The sequence below is a fragment of the Bos grunniens genome, chromosome 5 (assembly GCF_055505025.1).
Source record: "Bos grunniens cultivar Pamir isolate PY7600 chromosome 5, Bosgru_T2T1.0, whole genome shotgun sequence".
In the NCBI taxonomy this organism is placed as follows: domain Eukaryota; kingdom Metazoa; phylum Chordata; class Mammalia; order Artiodactyla; family Bovidae; genus Bos; species Bos grunniens.
Genome location: NC_141169.1, coordinates 30,300,109 through 30,317,801, shown reverse-complemented (window position 1 = coordinate 30,317,801; position 17,693 = coordinate 30,300,109). Strand labels below are relative to the sequence as shown.

The following is a 17,693-nucleotide window of genomic DNA, read 5'->3' as shown; positions in this document are numbered from 1 at the left end:
TTCAATTTTCCTATATCAGCCTGATTTATCCTCCCTATATACCCTTCCAATATCAATCTTCCTTTGAAGGTTCTCACTTTTTAAAAAAAATATATCATCTTCCCTACAATAATTTTTTTCTCTCCTGTTAGGACTCCTATTATATAAACGCTGTTTTTTCTATGTCTAAATTCATTTTTTAAATTTATTTTTATTTATTTATTTGGCTGCATAGGATCTTAGTTGCAGCACACAGGCTTAGCTGCAACGTAGCATGTGGGATCTTAGTTCCCTGACCGGGGATTGAACCCTCATTCCCCTCATTGGAAGGCAGATTCTTAACCATTGGACCACCAGGGAAGTTTCTCTAGCCTCATATTTACTAATTTTTGTATTCTTTTAAATCTCTTATTCCTTCTCAATGTCTTCTAGAAAAGTTTTTTGACTGATCTTGGGTTATGTCCATTTTGCTGTTTATATCATCTCGTGAGTTTATTTCAATTATGCATTGAATAGTCAGTAATCCTACTTGGTTCTTCATAAATGTTTGTTTCTGCTTCATTATCAATATCCTCTTGGGAACATTTCTTTGGCTTATTGTTGTTGTTCAGTTGCTAAGTTGTGTCCAACTCTTTGCGACCCCATGACCTGCAGCATGCCAGGCTTCCCTGTCCATTACCATCTCCCTGAGTTTGCTCAAACTCATGTTCATTGAGTCAGTGATGGCATCCAACCATCTCATCCTCTGTCGCCCACTTCTCCTCTTGCCCTCAATCTTTCCCAGCATCAGGGTCTTTACCAATGAGTCTGCTCTTCACATCAGGTGGCCAAAGTATTAGAGCTTCAGCTTCAGCATCAGAACTTCCAATGAGTATTCAGGGCTAACTTCCTTTGGGGTTAACTGGTTTGATCTTGCTAATCAGGGGTCTCTCAAGAGTCTTCTCCAGCACCACAATTCAAAAGCATCAGTTCTTCAAAACTCAACCTTCTTTATGGTCTTTGACTTGTATTCTAGTAATTCTTTCATCTAGAGTAGGTTATTTAATTTATTTTCTTCTCAATTGTCTAGTTATTTTTCCCTATGAGGTCATTTTCTTTCATGAGTATCCATTATCTCAGTGGGTAATGGAAGGAGAATGAGGTGGGAAGTGTCAAAACCTAGGCTTTAGCTGGTATACCACTCCTGGTGAGTGAGACAGTCCAACTTTGAATATCCTTATGTGTATTGCTCTCATCAGAGGGCTTTGCCCCTTGGTGAACTTCTCTATACCCAAGGCTTTGTTCTTTTCTAAGCATGTATTTGTCTAGCCCTCTGGATAAAGAGAAAGCCTATGAGGAAAGGTAGGAGGAAACCCTTAGATGCTTGTCTCTTGAATCAGAAGTTACTGTTATTTTTTTCAATCCAACTCTCCAGTAGTGTTCCCCTGTGAACCTACTTTCTGGTATTGTAGGAGAGCTGATGGGAAAGGTAGTGATCTACTCTGGGCAGTGGTGGATAGAAAAGAGTCCAACTCAAGATTTCTCCCCAAATCTACTCTCCATGTTGGAAGCCTGGCCCTCCTCTGTCCAGGGCTTCTATTTCCCTTCTTTATCAAATCATAAGTATCTCTTGACCCTCCAGGGAAATCTGCTGGTTTCGTTTTCTTTTTTTTTTTTTACTCATTCGTTTCTTATTTCTGAGGTATATTTAGGCTTAGGGTGGCACGGGAGGTATACTGTGCCACTTTGTCATTACAGCAGGGATCATTTTGTAACAGCCCACCTTAAAGCTTGAAGCCTACCTTGAACCTTTGTGTTTCCAGCAATGTAGAGCAGAAGATATTCTTTCTTGAGTGGTAGTAGTCTGGAAATGAAGATGTTTAGCCTGAAGAACTACAGGCAGAAATAAAAGTATAGGATAGGCAAAGCAATGTATATACATGAAAGACAGCAAAATAGGCATTTTACTGAAATGTTGAAATTTACTTTCAACATACTTGTATTTAATTTTCCAGTCACCTGGGAATCTTCTTAAACCTGGAAACAAGACAAAAAAATCTTATTACAAGTTGCTCTTGAACACCTTTGTGGGAATACAGATGATTCATAGGGAAATTGAGGGCCTCCCGAACTCACAAAGTTAAACTAGTAAAATTAATACGTAAGCCATATATATAAAAGTCACCTTAACAAGGCAGAATGTCTCCCAGGATAAAATCAGGAAGAGCAGGACTTGGCAGTAGTTTATATTAGACAGTATTCTTTATTCTTACATCTAAAGTTAGAACATTGCCTGAATATTGACAATGGTTGTTATTCCTAGGCATGGACTTTTCGGTGTTTTCCAGATTTTTTATGATGAACATTCATTACCTTTGTAATTGGAAAAAATTATTTTATGGAATTTTCATAGGGAAATCATCATATAAATATACAAACATCTACAAGGATATTTGATGCAGCATTGTTTGCAGTGTTGAAAAAGATCCAAGTTTCTATCAGTGGAAGAACCGTTCAATAAATTATGATAGATCTATGTAATAAATATTATGTAAACAATAAAAATGGCGCTGTAAGTCTATATTAATGTAGAAACATTTCAAAGATTTACTGTTAAGTGAAACACAAAGTAGGTTAAAAGATGTGTCCGATATGAGTCCATTTTTGCAACCAAAACTAAGTGCATGGAAATTTTTTGAAAAATACATGCAAGAAGTTACTTTGTCAGTCTTAACACATAAGTTGAACAAAGTGAAAAATCAGCAACTCTTCTTTGATTCTTCAGAGAAGTGAGGTCACAGGGCAAACCACTGCCCCCAAATTGGAGAGACGGATGATAGAGAATTACAGCTTAGCTAAATCAGAAGCTCATGAGCAGAAGCTTCTGCAGGAACCAATGCCTGATAGAAAACCTGAAACTATAATTGATGAATGGTTGGAGGCTCAGTATAAACAAGTCTGAGAGCTGAAAAATCCAGGGGACCTAATCAAAGGGACCTCCAGAAACTGTACTAGGTCCTCAAAGTGAAGATTGGAGAAAAATCCCATTTACTCCAGGGGACTGGGGAAGGTAACCATTCTGAAGTAGAGCAGAGCATTCTGTTCTTAACAAATCTACCTTCAAGAGAAACTATTTACCAAAGTCTAACATGCTGGAGTTTTATTAGGGCCTAACCTGCTTGAAGGAAATACCCAACTCCAGTCAGCTCTAGCCATCCTGTCCCATCTAAGGTGAGGTACGGGTCAGGGGTACTGGCAAGCATTGGTAAAGTTCACAGTCCAGAGGTACAGGTTCTCCAAAAGATGAGACCCAATCACAGAGCTGTAAAATGTTTCCCCTTCTCCCATACTTCACTACCATACCACTAGACACCTATTTGCCAGAATTCCTTTCACCTAATATATATGTCTGGATTTTAATTTAAAACTTACAAAGCACACTAAAAGAAAAGTACAGTTTGAAGAAGCTGAACAAGCATCAGAACCAGAGTAAGGTACAGTAGTGATGTTGTAATTAAGATAATTACAATCATAATTAACTATGATTAATATGCTAAGAACATTGATGAAAAAGTAGATAGCACACAGGAATACTGGATAACATGGATTTTCTTTAAAGAAGACTTTTCAAGAGAAATCTTAAAATATTTTGAACTAAATTAAAATGAAAATAGAAACTCATCAAATATTTTGAGCTGCAGCAAAACAGAATGCTTAGAGAGAAATTTATAGCATTGGGTGCACATGTTAGGAAAGAAGCTTCCACCTTAGGAAACTAAAAAATGAGAAGCAAAGAAAATCCAAAATAATCAGAGGAAAAGAAATAATAAAAGTTAGAGCAGAAATTAGGAGAGAAAATCAGCAGACTTAATTGGGTACCTTGGTCAATTATGTGTTTATGTTTTTAAGTACAAAGCCAAATGTGTAGACATATTAACACCATATTCAGGATCATGGTTTCTCTGGCACATGAAGGAAAAAAAGGTCATTGGTTAGGGGTACAATGGAGAAATTCATTTTTATGTGTGTTTGTATTATATTTTTAAGTTTTGCTTTTTGGGTTTTTCCTTTCTTTTGTAAAGAGCATATTTTATTTCTGCATATGCAGATATTTAATATTGCTATGTTTCTTGCAATCTGAAATATTGATAATAAATACTGAAAAAACTTCAATAGCCCTCTAGATAAAGTCTGGGGAGCCTAATATGGATTACAAACACCTTCTCTGACCCTACTTACCTCTCTAATCTTACCACTTTCAGTTTGTACACAACAGTCTCACCAGGCTGACCAATTTTCCTCAAAAGACCTCATTCCTTTTCTCCAGCACAGCCAGTCCTCCTCCCCTTATCACCCATCTTTTTCTTGATATTAAATCTTTGCTTAATTGTCCGTATCTTTAGGACAACGTCTCTGGCATTTTATCTTTGTCTGGGTTGAATACTTCTTTGTACTTCCAAAACATTTAGCACTTTCACCATCACTTACCACTTAATCATACAGTATTGGAACTATTGATTTACTTCTCTATAGCTCCCATTAGAATATAAACCCCCAAAGTATAGAAACTTCTGTCTCACTTATTCTAACATCCCTGGCCTCTGCTTAGTACTTAGCAATAATAGGCCCTCAATAAATATTTTTATAGAAATTATTTAGTTAATTAATGATAGTCTGGTTTATTGAACGTTCTTGAGGCAAGCTATAATTTTATTTTTAATGTGAACCCTGCTTTCTAATCAGTATTTAGTTGGAATCATAAAATCTTACCATCCCATAGTGTGGTTAGAAATTATTTCCTGGAAACAAATAAACAAAGAAACCCAAAACAGAAATCATTACCCGGAATAATATTCTCTTCAGTCATTCATATAACAAAGTTTGGATTAAACTAGGTCTCACTTTTGTTTTTAGGATTAGCTCATAGTAAGTGCTCATCAGACTGTATAAACCATTCTTAGGCAAATGTGATAAAATTCTTAAAGTTGCATTCAAATTTGGGACTCTAATAGGTATTACTGTAATGTAGGGTACATACGCACTGGTACCGCTTGCATTTAAATGAATCAAATAAAAATGCCATTGTTACTTATATTGTCTTCTTAGCTTACTCTTTTGCTTCATTTTCCCTAGAGTCTGTGTGCTGCTAACTAAAGACTGTAATTTTCGAACGGCTCCTAACCCCATTTGTTAAAAAAAAAAAATTATACCTTAATAGAATAATACAACTTTCCTTTTCAAAAAGAAGTTTATATAGCAAAATGTTAGCAGCAGTATTATCCCTGAATGGTAGAGGTATCTTCTTTGTTATACTTTCTTATGCTTTATATATTTTTGAAATTTTTAAATGAAAATATTTCAAATTATATATTGTTGAAACTGTTCCTTTGGGAATTCCCTGGAGGTCCAGTGGTTAGGACTCGGCACTTTCACTGCTAGGGGCCTGGGTTCAATTCCTGGTGGGGGAACTGAGATCCCACAAGCCATGCAGCATGGCCAATAAATAAATAAATGAAAACTTCTTTTTTTTTTCATTTTAAATTTTATTTTATTTTTAAACTTTACAATATTGTATTAGTTTTGCCAAATATCGAAATGAATCCGCCACAGGTATACCCGCGTTCCCCATCCTGAACCCTCTACCCTCCTCCCTCCCCTCCCCTCCCTCTGGGTCGTCCCAGTGCACCAGCCCCAAGCATCCAGTACCGTGCATCGAACCTGGACTGGCGACTCGTTTCATACATGATATTATACATGTGAAAACTTCTTAAAATAAAAAAAACATTGTTCTTTTGATAGTTGTTATCTTTTGTAATTCGTCAGTATCTTATCATCCTCTACTTTGACTGTTACCTCTTTGGAGACAGAAACATGTATGTATTCATTCATTCAACATTGAACTTTTTTGAATATTTCTAATGGGTCAAAATGTCAGACCTCTTGGGATACAAAGAGACAGACGCATAAACAGATTATTATAATACATGTGGTAAACACAATGATAGAGTAATAAGCTTAGGATATTACGGAATTTGGGGAAATGGCACATAATGGCAATAGGGAAGATCAGGAAAAGCTTTCCTCAGGGGGAAAAAATATAAACTAATTAAGTCAGTAATGTTTTTGAGCTGTAAGTAACAGAATCCCTGACTAAGGATGGTTGAAACGAAAGAGTTATTCATTGCTCACCTAACAAAAAGGCCAGAGGCAGGTGTACTCAGGGCTGTTCTAGTAACTTAATGTCCTCAAAGATAGGGTTTTACTTATCTTCCTCCTCTATAGTTCTTGGTGTGTTGTCTTTTTGGTCCCATGGTTATCACCCCAGGGTTGCCAAAGATGACACTAGCTCTAAGCATCACATAACACATCAAGGCGGGAAGAGAAATTTTAATCCCAGTCACCCCTATTGGAAACAGGAAGAAAGGGTACTGGGGGAATAGGGAGGTTTCTGTTTGTATATATTTTTAATTTAAAAAATTTATGAGATAAAGTAAAAGAGGCAATATGTTATTGGTCCTGAATTTTTTCACATATTGTTCCTTCTGCCTGGCATCCATGGTCTCTTTAAACTGTCTCACATATTGTATCTCAGTGCCTCATTTATAGTACCTGGCACATGCTGCTGCTTCTGCTGCTAAGTCGCGTCAGTCGTGTCCCACTCTGTGCGACCCCACAGACGGCAGCCCACCAGGCTCCCCCGTCCCTGGGATTCTCCAGGTAAGAACACTGGAGTGGGTTGCCATTTCCTTCTCCAGTGCATGAAAGTGAAAAGTGAAAGTGAAGTCGCTCAGTCGTGCCCGACTCCTAGAGACCCCATGGACTGCAGCCCACCAGGCTCCTCCGTCCATGGGATTTTCCAGGCAAGAGTACTGGAGTGGGGTGCCATTGTCTTCTCCCAGTACCTGGCACATAGTAAGTAGTAAATATTTTTGAAAGGAAAGCAGGCAGAGCAAAAACAGAAGCAGTTGAACACAATAGGCAGCTAACCTCCCTAAAATATATTGTCTAAAATCAGGGAAGGTAAGTAATAAGGTAATTAAAATACATGGTAGGTGCAAGGATAGTGTTAATTACAAGATACTAGTGAGACTATGCTCAAAATACTTCAAGCTAGGCTTCAGCAGGGCGTGAACCCAGAACTTCCAGATGTACAAGCTGAGATTAGAAAAAGCAGAGGAACCAGAGATCAAATTACTAACATTCATTGGATCATAGAGAAAGCAAAAGAATTCCAGAAAAACATCTGCTTCTGCTTCATTGACTACATGAAAGTCTTTGACTGTGTGGATCACAACAAACTGGAAAATTTCCAAAGAGATGGGAATAACAGACCACCTTATTTGTCTCCTCAGAAACCTATATGTGGGTCAAGAAATAACAAACCCAGACATGGAGCAATGGGCTGGTTCAAAATAGGGAAAAGAGTATGACAAGGCTGTATATTGTCACCTTGCTTATTTAACTTACATACAGAATTATGCAGAGTAGATCATGTGAAATGCTGGGGTGGATGACTCACAGACTGGAATCAAGATTGCCAGGAGAAGTATCAACAACCTCAGATACATAGATGATACCCCTCTACTGGCAGAAAGTGAAGAAAAACTAAAGAGCTTCTTGATGTGGGTGAAAGAGGAGAGTGAAAAAGATGATTTGAAATTCAACATTCAAAAAACTAAGATCACGGCATCTGATTCTGTCCCTTCATGGTAAATAGAAGGAGAAAAAGTGGAAACAGTGACAGATTTTATTTACTTGGGCCCCAAAATCACTGTGGATGGTGACTGCAGACATGAAGTTAAAAGACACTTGCTCCATGGAAGGAAAACTATGACAAATCTAGGTGCAGTGTATTAAAAAAGCAGACGCATCACTGCCAACAAAGATGTGTATAGTCAAAGCTATTATTTTTCCAGTAATCATATATAGATGTGAGAGTTGGACCATAAAGAAGGCTGAGCACCGAAGAACTGATGCTTTAAAATTGTAGTGCTGGAGAAGACTCTTGAGGGTCCCTCGGACTTCAAGGAAATCAAACCAGTCAATCTTAAAGGAGATCAACCCTGAATATTCATTGGAAGGACTGATGCTGAAGTTGAAGCTCCAATACTTTGACTACCTGATGCAAAGAGCCAACTCATTGGAAAAGACCCTGATTCTGGGAAAGATTGAAGGCAAAAGGCAGAGGAGGCATCAGAGGATGAGATGGTTAGAGAGCATCACCAACTCAATGGACATGAATTTGGGCAAACTCCAGGAGATAGGAGGACAGAGGAGACTGGTGTGCTACAGTCTGTGAGGTTGCAAAGAGTCAGACACAACTTAGTGACTGAACAGCAGCAACAAGATTACATAATATTTTTGCTATTATTTTACTTTATTATAGTAAAATTTTAAGTGTCTTATTTCATGGTGTCTAGCACCTAAACAAATTTATGAGTTAATGCTGTTTCTTCTTACCCCAGGACTTGGATTTCACCAGAATAAATGAGACTGCTGCCACAAATTCTTTCAGGTTACAAAGTTCAGTTTTCTAAATTCTTAGTTTAGAACATTAAATAATTCTCTTTCCTGAAAGAGCTAATGCAGACTCTAAAACTCTTTAGTTCCACGGGATGATTTCCAATGATAGGTTAAAATCTGGTTTAACAGAATTTGGAAACATGGAACCACATGACCACCTTACCTATTGTTTCCAAGTGTCTTCAGTGTATCCTGGGATATAAGCCCTGAATTTACTTCAGATTGGGCCTAGATATGACAATTGAATTTAAGGTCATGTTGCTGAAGCATGAAGTGAGCAAAGCATTTTACAGTGGTCTTTCTGGTATTTTCAATAATAAATCCCTAAGTGGAATTCAAAAATGGACCTTTCTAGTGTTAGATTAAGTTTTGCCATATTATAACTGTTTTTTGCCTGTTTGTTTATATTATTCCAATAGGCCCATGAAAAGAACCACCAAAAGACTAAGGCTGAATTTATGGGTACTTTTTTATAACTGGTGTGAGTTTGACGTCACACCAAGAACCTACTTTTGGTAACTCCCTGGTGCTGTAAGTCAAGTTAAGGAAACAAAAGGTATGTGACCAAAGGCCCAATTATCAGAGTTCTCCCAGTCCTTAACTTACCTTGATTGAATACATGTAAGAGATCTTATGAAGGCTGACTGAACATCTAACTGAAGCAGCATAGGAATATCTGGGTACCCACCCAGCTGGGCCCAGAATGGATGCATTGATGTCTTCTCTGTTATTGGGTAACTCGAAGTGGATAGATCTGCATTCCAGATGGCTTGCAGTTGGTCGTCTTTTCTAGAGAATCAGAGAGCACTCCTTAAGCGTCAAACTCTCCTGAGCTCCAAAGTCATTCAAGATGTAATTCCTACTATCCTTCCTTCTCTTCACCACCACCCTGTCCTATAGAGCTCCCCCTGGCACTGAGGAACTTTACTTATGATCACTTCAACTAAGAGATGGATTATAATAGTAGAATTTGCAGAAATAGCTTTTTTTTTCCTTGAAAGTTGCCTTTCCATGACTTTATCTACTAATACATTTTAAACAACTTTCTTAGCTTCATGGAGTATACATTCCATATTCAGGCTATTGCCCTACCTCCACAACAATCTTTTTCTTTCCCAAAGTTTCTACCTTTTTTTTTTTAAGAAAATGTTTCTAAGTTTCTTTATTGTGTATATTGAAATAATTTGTTTCTTACTAACGAAGAATCAACTTCATTTTTAAAAGGAACTCAAAACTAGATGTTAAATTTTTAAGTAGAAATAAGCCTTTTGCAGACTAGCTAAGAAGATTAATACTTGCACCACCATTATCCATTGCACCGTATCATAATTGTGGAGAAGGGGAATCTCTTGGGCAAAAAAAAAAAGTATTAGGTTCCATTTATTATCCAAAGAAAGTTTAATGTAACTCTTTCCTACCACACACCTAAATTTATTGAGAATGTTATACTTCCTGTTGTCTTCTTTCGGTAGCTTTGGGCATGGCTGTTGAACAGATTTGGTAGAGGCAGGTTTTTGCTTTTTTTCAATGACCAAAGGGATAGGTTGATCGAGATTCAATTTATATGTCTCTTGAAGCTAAAATAAATAAGTCAGAAAAAGGAAATCATGAAAAGAAAGGGCTGAAGTCTTTAGGATGATCTTCTGATCTGGCCCTAGCTAAACTATGACATATTTCCTCTTCCAAATTCTCTTTCTCCATGCCTTTTCTCCCTTCCTCCAACCACTCCTCAATCTGTACCCACCTCCAACACACAGTTTCAGAGTTAGCGGCTATTAATATATAAAGACCCTGGTCCTGCTTTAAGTTCTAGTTTTAGTTCTCTCATTTCCTAGCTTTGTGACTTTGGGTTAGTTGCCGATTTTATCAGCACTTCTTTCTTCTCATTTCTAAAACAAGAATAATAATACAAGGTTGTTGTGAGAGTTGTATAATATGTTTGGAAAACTTCACAAATTGTGAAGAAGCACTGTGCAAATGTAATGATAGCTAACATTAACTGTCAGATCTTTCTATATGTTAACTTGCCTGCAGTGTGGGAGACCTGAGTTCGATCCCTGGGTCAGGAAGATCCCCTGGAGAAGGAAGTGACAACCCACTCCAGTATTCTTACCTGGAAAATCCCATGGACGGAGAAGCCTGTGGGGCTACAGTCCATAGGGTCGAAAAGAGTCAGACACGACTGAGCAACTTCACTTTCATTTAATATTTACAGTCTTATGAGATAGGTGCTATTATTATCCTTGCCTTACATATGGGAATATGAAGCTCAGAAAATTTAAGTGGCTTGCCCAAGGTCTCTTAGCTAGTATGTAGTAAAGCCAATCTGGTAGCAGAACCAACTTCTTGACCACCATTCTGATTCAGTGTAAGGTATTTATGCATTTCTACCCTTTTATTCCTTTTGTTTTTCCCTCTCCTTTCTTAATACCTTCATACCTACTTCATTATCTAGATTCTAGCTTTTCTGACCCCAGACCTTTATTCATCTTTTGAAATGCCCTAGACATCGTCATTCCTGTTAGACAGCTCATGACGTTGCCAATTCACTTACTCCATCTACATTGGTCATACTTTCCAAACCCACTATTGTCAAAAATATTCATTTTTAAGGTGAGAGAATTTTAATATTTACATATTGTAACTTATAATGTAATTTCTGGAGAGTTCCCTGATTGCCTAGTGGTTAGAATTCTAGGCTTTCATTCCAGGCCTGGGTTCAATCCCTGGTTGAGAAACATATCCTGCAGGCTGTGTGGCACGACCAAAAAAAAAAGTAACTTCTAAAAAATTCACAACATGCATGTCTATAATGAGAAGTTTCTCTGTACCTTCTAGAGTAGTAAGTAAGCTAATCTTATTAATTAATTACTTTAGTGAAACAGAATGATATATAAATAGAAAATATTCCTAGAACTCCAAAAACATTCCAGAGCGGCATGTTGGAGAAAGTAAGGGCAGCATGTAATTCCAGAGCAAAGAACTCTAATCTCAGCTCTGTAACTTTGGAAGGTCACTATCACTTCCAAAAGCAATACTGACGGTTATCAGAATGAATGCGCCCATTCACACTGGGTGAATGTCAGAGTTTAACAGGATCTTCTGTGCCTGGTACTCTGTAAGCAAGTTAATTAACTCTTATCTCCTTTTTTGTAAATGCTTGATATTAAAACTTGCTTTCTAATAGTTTTGAGGAAAGAAGTAAACACCAAGAATCATTTGGAGAGCAATGACTTCAAGAGTTTTCATATCTAGAGGCTGGTAAATGTGGGTTGACTAGGAAGGAGTTGAGCATTTCTGGAAGTCTCTCCCATTCTTACAGGCTTCCAGGTGGCACAGTGGTAAAGAATCTGCCTGCCAGTGCAGGAGATGCAAGAGATGTGAGTTCAGTCACTGGGTTGGGTAGATCCCCTGGAGTAAGAGATGGCCATCCACTCCAGTATGCTTTCCTGGGAAATCCCATGGACAGAGGAGCCTGGCAAGCTATAATCCATAGGGTTGCATAAGAGTTGACATGACTGAGCAACTAAACACCACCATCAATAGATATAATTAAGTTAAGGATCTCAAGATGAGATCATCCTGGTTTAATCAGATGGGTCCTAAATCCAATGATACATTGGCTTTATAATAGCAAAGAACAAAAAACACACTGGGCAGAAGGCCACGGAAAAGACAGAGGCAGAGACTGGAGTTATGCAACGACAAGCCAAGGAATGCCAAGGATTGTCTATAGCCACCAGAGTCTAGAAGAGAAGCTTGGAACAAATTTCTCCCTCAGAGCATCTGGAAGGAACCAAAATGTAAGAGAATACATTTCTGCTGTTTTTAAGCCATGAAATTTGTAATATGTTAACAGCAGCACAGGGAACTAATATACCTGGTATCTCTAGGGAATTGTTATTAATATTTTCAAAACCTGCCCCTTTCACTTTTCCTACAACAGACTGGGGAGAAGAAATAGAAAACAGATTACCTGGCTGAATAAGTACATCATTTTCCTTAGGCACTGATTCCGTTTCTGCTCTAGAGAATTCTGCTTCTCTGTCCAGATCTGCATTATCTTTTTTTGATAATCATCAATTCTCTTCAGCATTATGTAGAGGTTCTGGGTCTCATAACTTCTTCCAGTAATCTGGATGGCTTGTAATCGTTTAATTATGTTGTTTCTTGGAAAAATTAACAAGAATTAGGTTGATAAAATTACTGACACTAACTCAGCAAACCTGGCCTCAGTTACTTTCCATTCTCACCTCATCCTTAGTAAGCAGAGATGGTAGAGGGGTGGCAGGCTTGCTTAATGTGACCATCATCTAGTTCCCTATATGACTAAACTTTCAAAACTCTATATGACTGTCAAATTTTTATTTAACTCCGCACAGAGTTTTTAGTGTTACAGTAGTATTGCTTATTATTTTTTAAAGAAAGTGAAGTTGCTCAGTTGTGTCCAACTCTTTGTGACCCCATGGACTGTAGCCTACCAGGATGGAAAATCTGTCCATGGGATTTTCCAGGCAAGAGTACTAGAGTGGGTTGGCATTGCCTTCTTTTAAAATACAGTAATATTTTAGTAGTGATATATATAAGACATATAGAAGGTATTTAATACCTTGAAAAAGACTGTCCTTGCCTTCAAAGCACTTACAAGCCAGGTTAGAAGACTCATAAAAATTAACTGTGTCAGAGAGAGAATGAAATAAATGCTAAATAGCAGTTGATCTGTTTGAGCAAAAAGGAAAACATAATTAATTCTAACAAGAGGAATAAAGAAGGCTCCATAGGAAAATGCTAAATACGATCTGGAGGATGTAGTACTCTCTGTTTTTTGTGCCACAACATTTGGGCCTAGATAGTTTTTTTGCCATCCCCATTCTACAGGAGAGGAAAAGGAATCTGAGCAAGTTTTCAAAAGTCACATAATTAATTAATAACAGATTTGGGAAGCAAACCCAGATCTTTCTTCCCACAATAACAATATTTCTCAAAGTGTGGACCCTAATCACCTGGACTGATTCATCTTGTGGGGAGGAGGGAGAGTGGTACTCGTTGAATATGCAGATTCCAGGGTACCTCCCCAGACCTTTTGAATAAAAAAGCTTGGTGGTAGGCTTCAGGATCTGTATTTAAACAAAATCTTAGGTAAACCTTACAGCCACTAAAGTCTGAGAAAAAGGGGATGAAGAATTCCAGATTGAGGGAATACTATAAATACCGGCAAAACAATGAAAGTTATATTTTGGGAGTGGTGAATAGTATGGAACTTTTAAAACCGCAGATACGTGAAAGGATACATATTGGGGGATAAGACTGAAACAGCTGGATTATGAAAGGCTTTAAAAAAAAGGTATGTTGTGGAGTTTGGATTTAGGGGAAGGTAGGCAATGGGAACACACTGAAGATGTTTTTCTAAATAAATGTGTTTTTCATATATAGAGGGGCTTCCCCAGTGGCTCAGTGGTAAAGAATCTGCTTGCAAGCAGGAGCTGCAGGAGATGCATGCTCAGTCCCTGGGAGGGGAAGAGCCTCTGGAGGAGGGCATGGCAACCCACTCCGGTGTTCTTGCCTAGAGAATCCCATGGACAGAGGAGCCTGGCGGGTAGGGAAGAGTCAGGCCAGAAATGACTGAAGCGACTTAGTGCAACACATATACATATATAGAGAGATTGTGGGGGGAAGGGAATAATGTTTAGGTCTCCTTTATGGGTTATAATTAATAGCATAGAATGTACTGTATATATGGGTCATTTAATAAATATATTAGCTTTCTAAGTTATTTCATTTAAAATTAATTTTCCAATAGCCTTAGCATTTTTTTTCATATCCCATAGGTGATTTTTATTTTTCTACTTCTATGATCATATTTATTACATGTGTTTTTTTCCAGTTTTCTTATTGAAAAGTATAGTTGATCTACAATGTTGTGTCACAGCAAAGTGATTCAGTTATTTATAAATATACATGTGTATAAATAGTATAAACATTATAAATGTATGTACAGTCTCTTTCTGATTCTTTTCTGTTATAGGTTATTGCAAGATATAAGCATAGTTCCCTGTGACTACATGTGTTTTTAATCACATGGAATCATACACATGCATCTCCTGCATCATTTCTCCATGAGTTACCAAATTCCTATCACATCCATTCCTATAAATAAAGGTGTTCTCAATTAACCAGTTGGGTAGCATTCTAATAACCATATTTCATATGTATTTGAGATATAAGTGACTGTGTATATTTATAATTGAGGTATTTTATATTTATATAAAATTGAGATATAAATTTAAACTAAGTTTAAGGTGTATAATGTGTTGATTTGATGATACATTTTTATACTGCAATATGATTACCACTGTAGTGTTAGCTAATCACATAATCATCATTTCTTTCCTGTGATAAGAAAAATTAAGATCTGGTCTCTTAGCAACTTTGAAGTCTACAAGCATAGTTTTGTTTTGTTTTTTTTTGCTGCACTGGCTCTTCATTGCAGTACATGGGTTCTTGGTTGCAGAGCATGAGATTCTCTAGTTGCAGAGCACTGGCTTAGTTTCCCCTCTGCAAGTGGAATCTTAGTTCCTGGACCAGGGATTGAACCTGTGTTCCCTGCATTGGAAGGTGGATTCTTAAACACTGGACCACCAGGGAAGTCCCCATAAATACAGTGTTGTTGACTATAATCACTATGCTATGTATTAGATCTTCCCAATAAGTCTTATTTTCCACGTCAAATCTTTCCTGCCATTTTTCTCTCTATTCACACAGTCTTTTAGACTTTTCCCATAGTTTTTCCTTATTGAAATTATATGTCCCTACTTTGAAAAGTTTGCAGTTTCATTTCAAACTTAGAAATTTTATTGTTTATGTGTTTTAAAATATAATTCAATATTTAATCACCCACTCCAATAGCAACCACTGAGGTGTCTCATTATTTAAAATTTTCTATCTAGAAACACTTTTGTTCATTTCTTTCTACCACTGGTTCCCACTCTTTTAGCAAATTGTACTTATATTGGTAAAATACTGCCCTCATTCTAGTAAATATTTTATAGTATTTGATATAGAATTATGATTCAAAGGAAGGTGCTTTAACATTTACTGAGCATCTACTATGCATCAATCATTGTGCTGGAGATGTTTCTATTTTAAAATTTATGTTAAATAAAACATTTTAATAGTTTAAAATACATTATTTCATTTAACCATCACAATCATTCTTTGAAGTATATATCATTACATCATCAGTTTTACAAATTTGAGTCAGCACATTAAAATCTTAGAGACGTTCAGAACTAGAAATTTGAACCAAGCTCTTCCTGACATTAAAGAGAAAATATGACTAAGATTTGGATATAAAACTATTACTACCCTCCTACACTGTCAATGGGGATGTAAATTGGTATAGACGCTATAGGCATTATGGAGAACAATATGGAGTTTTCTTAAAAAACTAGAAAGAGTTACCACATGATCCTACAATCCCACTCCTGGGCATATATCCAGAGAAAACTCTAATTTGAAAAGATACATGCACCCAGTGTTTATAGCAGCACTGTTTGTAGTAACCAAGACACGGAAGCAACCTAAATGTTCATTAACAGATGAATGGATAAAGATGTGGTGTGTGTGTGTATATATATACATATACACATATATATATGAATATTACCCAGCCATAAAAAATGAAATGCCATTTGCAGCATTTGGATGGACCTAGATAGAGATTATCATATTAAGTGAAATAAGTCAGACACAGAGAGATAAATATCATATGATATCATTTATATTTGGAATCTAAAAAAATAATACAGGGAATTTCCTGGTAGTCCAGTGATTAGGATTCTGTGCTTCTACTACAAAGGGCATGGATTTGACTCCTAGTCAGAGAAGGCCAAAAAAAGAAAACAGATACAAATAAACTTATTTACAAAACAGAAATAGACTCACAGACATAGAAAATAAACTTATGGCTACTAAAAGGGTAACCAGGGGGTGGGGGAGATAAATTAGGAGTTTGGGATTAACATATACACATTTACACATATATACACATATACACATTTGCCAACAAAGGTCCATCTAGTCAGAGCTATGGTTTTTCCAGTAGTCATGTGTGAATGTGAGGGTTGAACTAAAAAGAAAGCTGAGCACCAAAGAACTGATGCTTTTGAACTGTGGTGTTGGGGAAGACTCTTGAGAGTCCCTTGGACAGCAAGGAGATCCAACCAGTCCATCCTAAAGGAAATCAGTCCTGAATATTTATTGGAAGGACTGACGCTGAAGCTGAAACTCCAATACTTTGGCCACCCGATGCAAAGAACTGACTCATTTGTAAAGACCCTGATGCTGGGAAAGATTGAAGGCAGGAGGAGAAGGAGATGACAGAAGATGAGATGGTTGGATGGCATCACCAACTCAATGGACATGAGTTAGAGTAAGCTCTGGGAGTTGGTGATGGACAGGGGAGCCTGGAGTGCTGCAGTTCATGGGGTCACAAAGACTCGAACATGACTGAGTGACTGAACTGAACTACACACATTACTATTTATGAAACAGGTAAACAAGGACCTGTACAGCACAGGAAACTATACTCAGTTTCTTGTAATAACCTATAATGGAAAAGAATCTGAAAAAGAATATATATATATATATCCATATATATATATGTATAACTGAATCACTCTACAATTAATGCAACATTTTGAATTAACTATATTTCTGTTTTTAATAAATAAAAAGTTTATTGCTAAAGAGTGCTAACCAACATCTGAGCTGGGAGAGTTTTGCCTCAGAGCTGATGACTGCTGACTGATTAGGTAGTAGCTGCTGAAGATTTGGGTGGCTTTGGTGATTTCTTTTTTTTAAATAATTTTATTTATTTATTTATGGCGTGTTGAGTCTCCGTTGCTGCGTGGGCTTTTCTCTAGTTGCAGCAACGGGGGCTGCTCTCTAGCTGGAGTGCGTGGGTTTCTCACTGCAGCGGCTTCCCTTGTCCCTGAGCATGGGCTCTGGAGCTTGCAGCCTGCAGTAGCTGCAGCATGTGTGCTCAGTAGTTGCAGCTCCCAGACTCCAGAGCACAGGCTCAATAGTTGTGGTGCATGGGCTTAGTTGCTGCAAGGAACGTGGGACTTACTGGATCAAGGATCAAACCCATGTTTCTTGCATTGGCAGGTGGATTCTTTACCACCGAACTATCAGGGAAGCCCTGGCGATTT

General features: G+C 37.4%; 1 protein-coding gene across 1 annotated transcript in view; it reads right to left on the bottom strand.

The window, feature by feature from the left end:
* Nucleotides 1–1,973: 1,973 nt before the first annotated feature.
* FAM186A (family with sequence similarity 186 member A) overlaps nucleotides 1,974–17,693 on the bottom strand; it is an 83,942-nt gene continuing 68,222 nt past the window's right edge. Inside the window, exons 5-8 of the mRNA XM_086403691.1 lie at nucleotides 12,458–12,650; nucleotides 9,907–10,058; nucleotides 9,088–9,270; nucleotides 1,974–1,995 (exon numbers count right to left, since the gene is read on the bottom strand). Of these exons, the coding sequence (XP_086259817.1) occupies nucleotides 1,974–1,995; nucleotides 9,088–9,270; nucleotides 9,907–10,058; nucleotides 12,458–12,650 (550 nt within the window). The remainder of the gene's footprint in view (nucleotides 1,996–9,087; nucleotides 9,271–9,906; nucleotides 10,059–12,457; nucleotides 12,651–17,693) is intronic.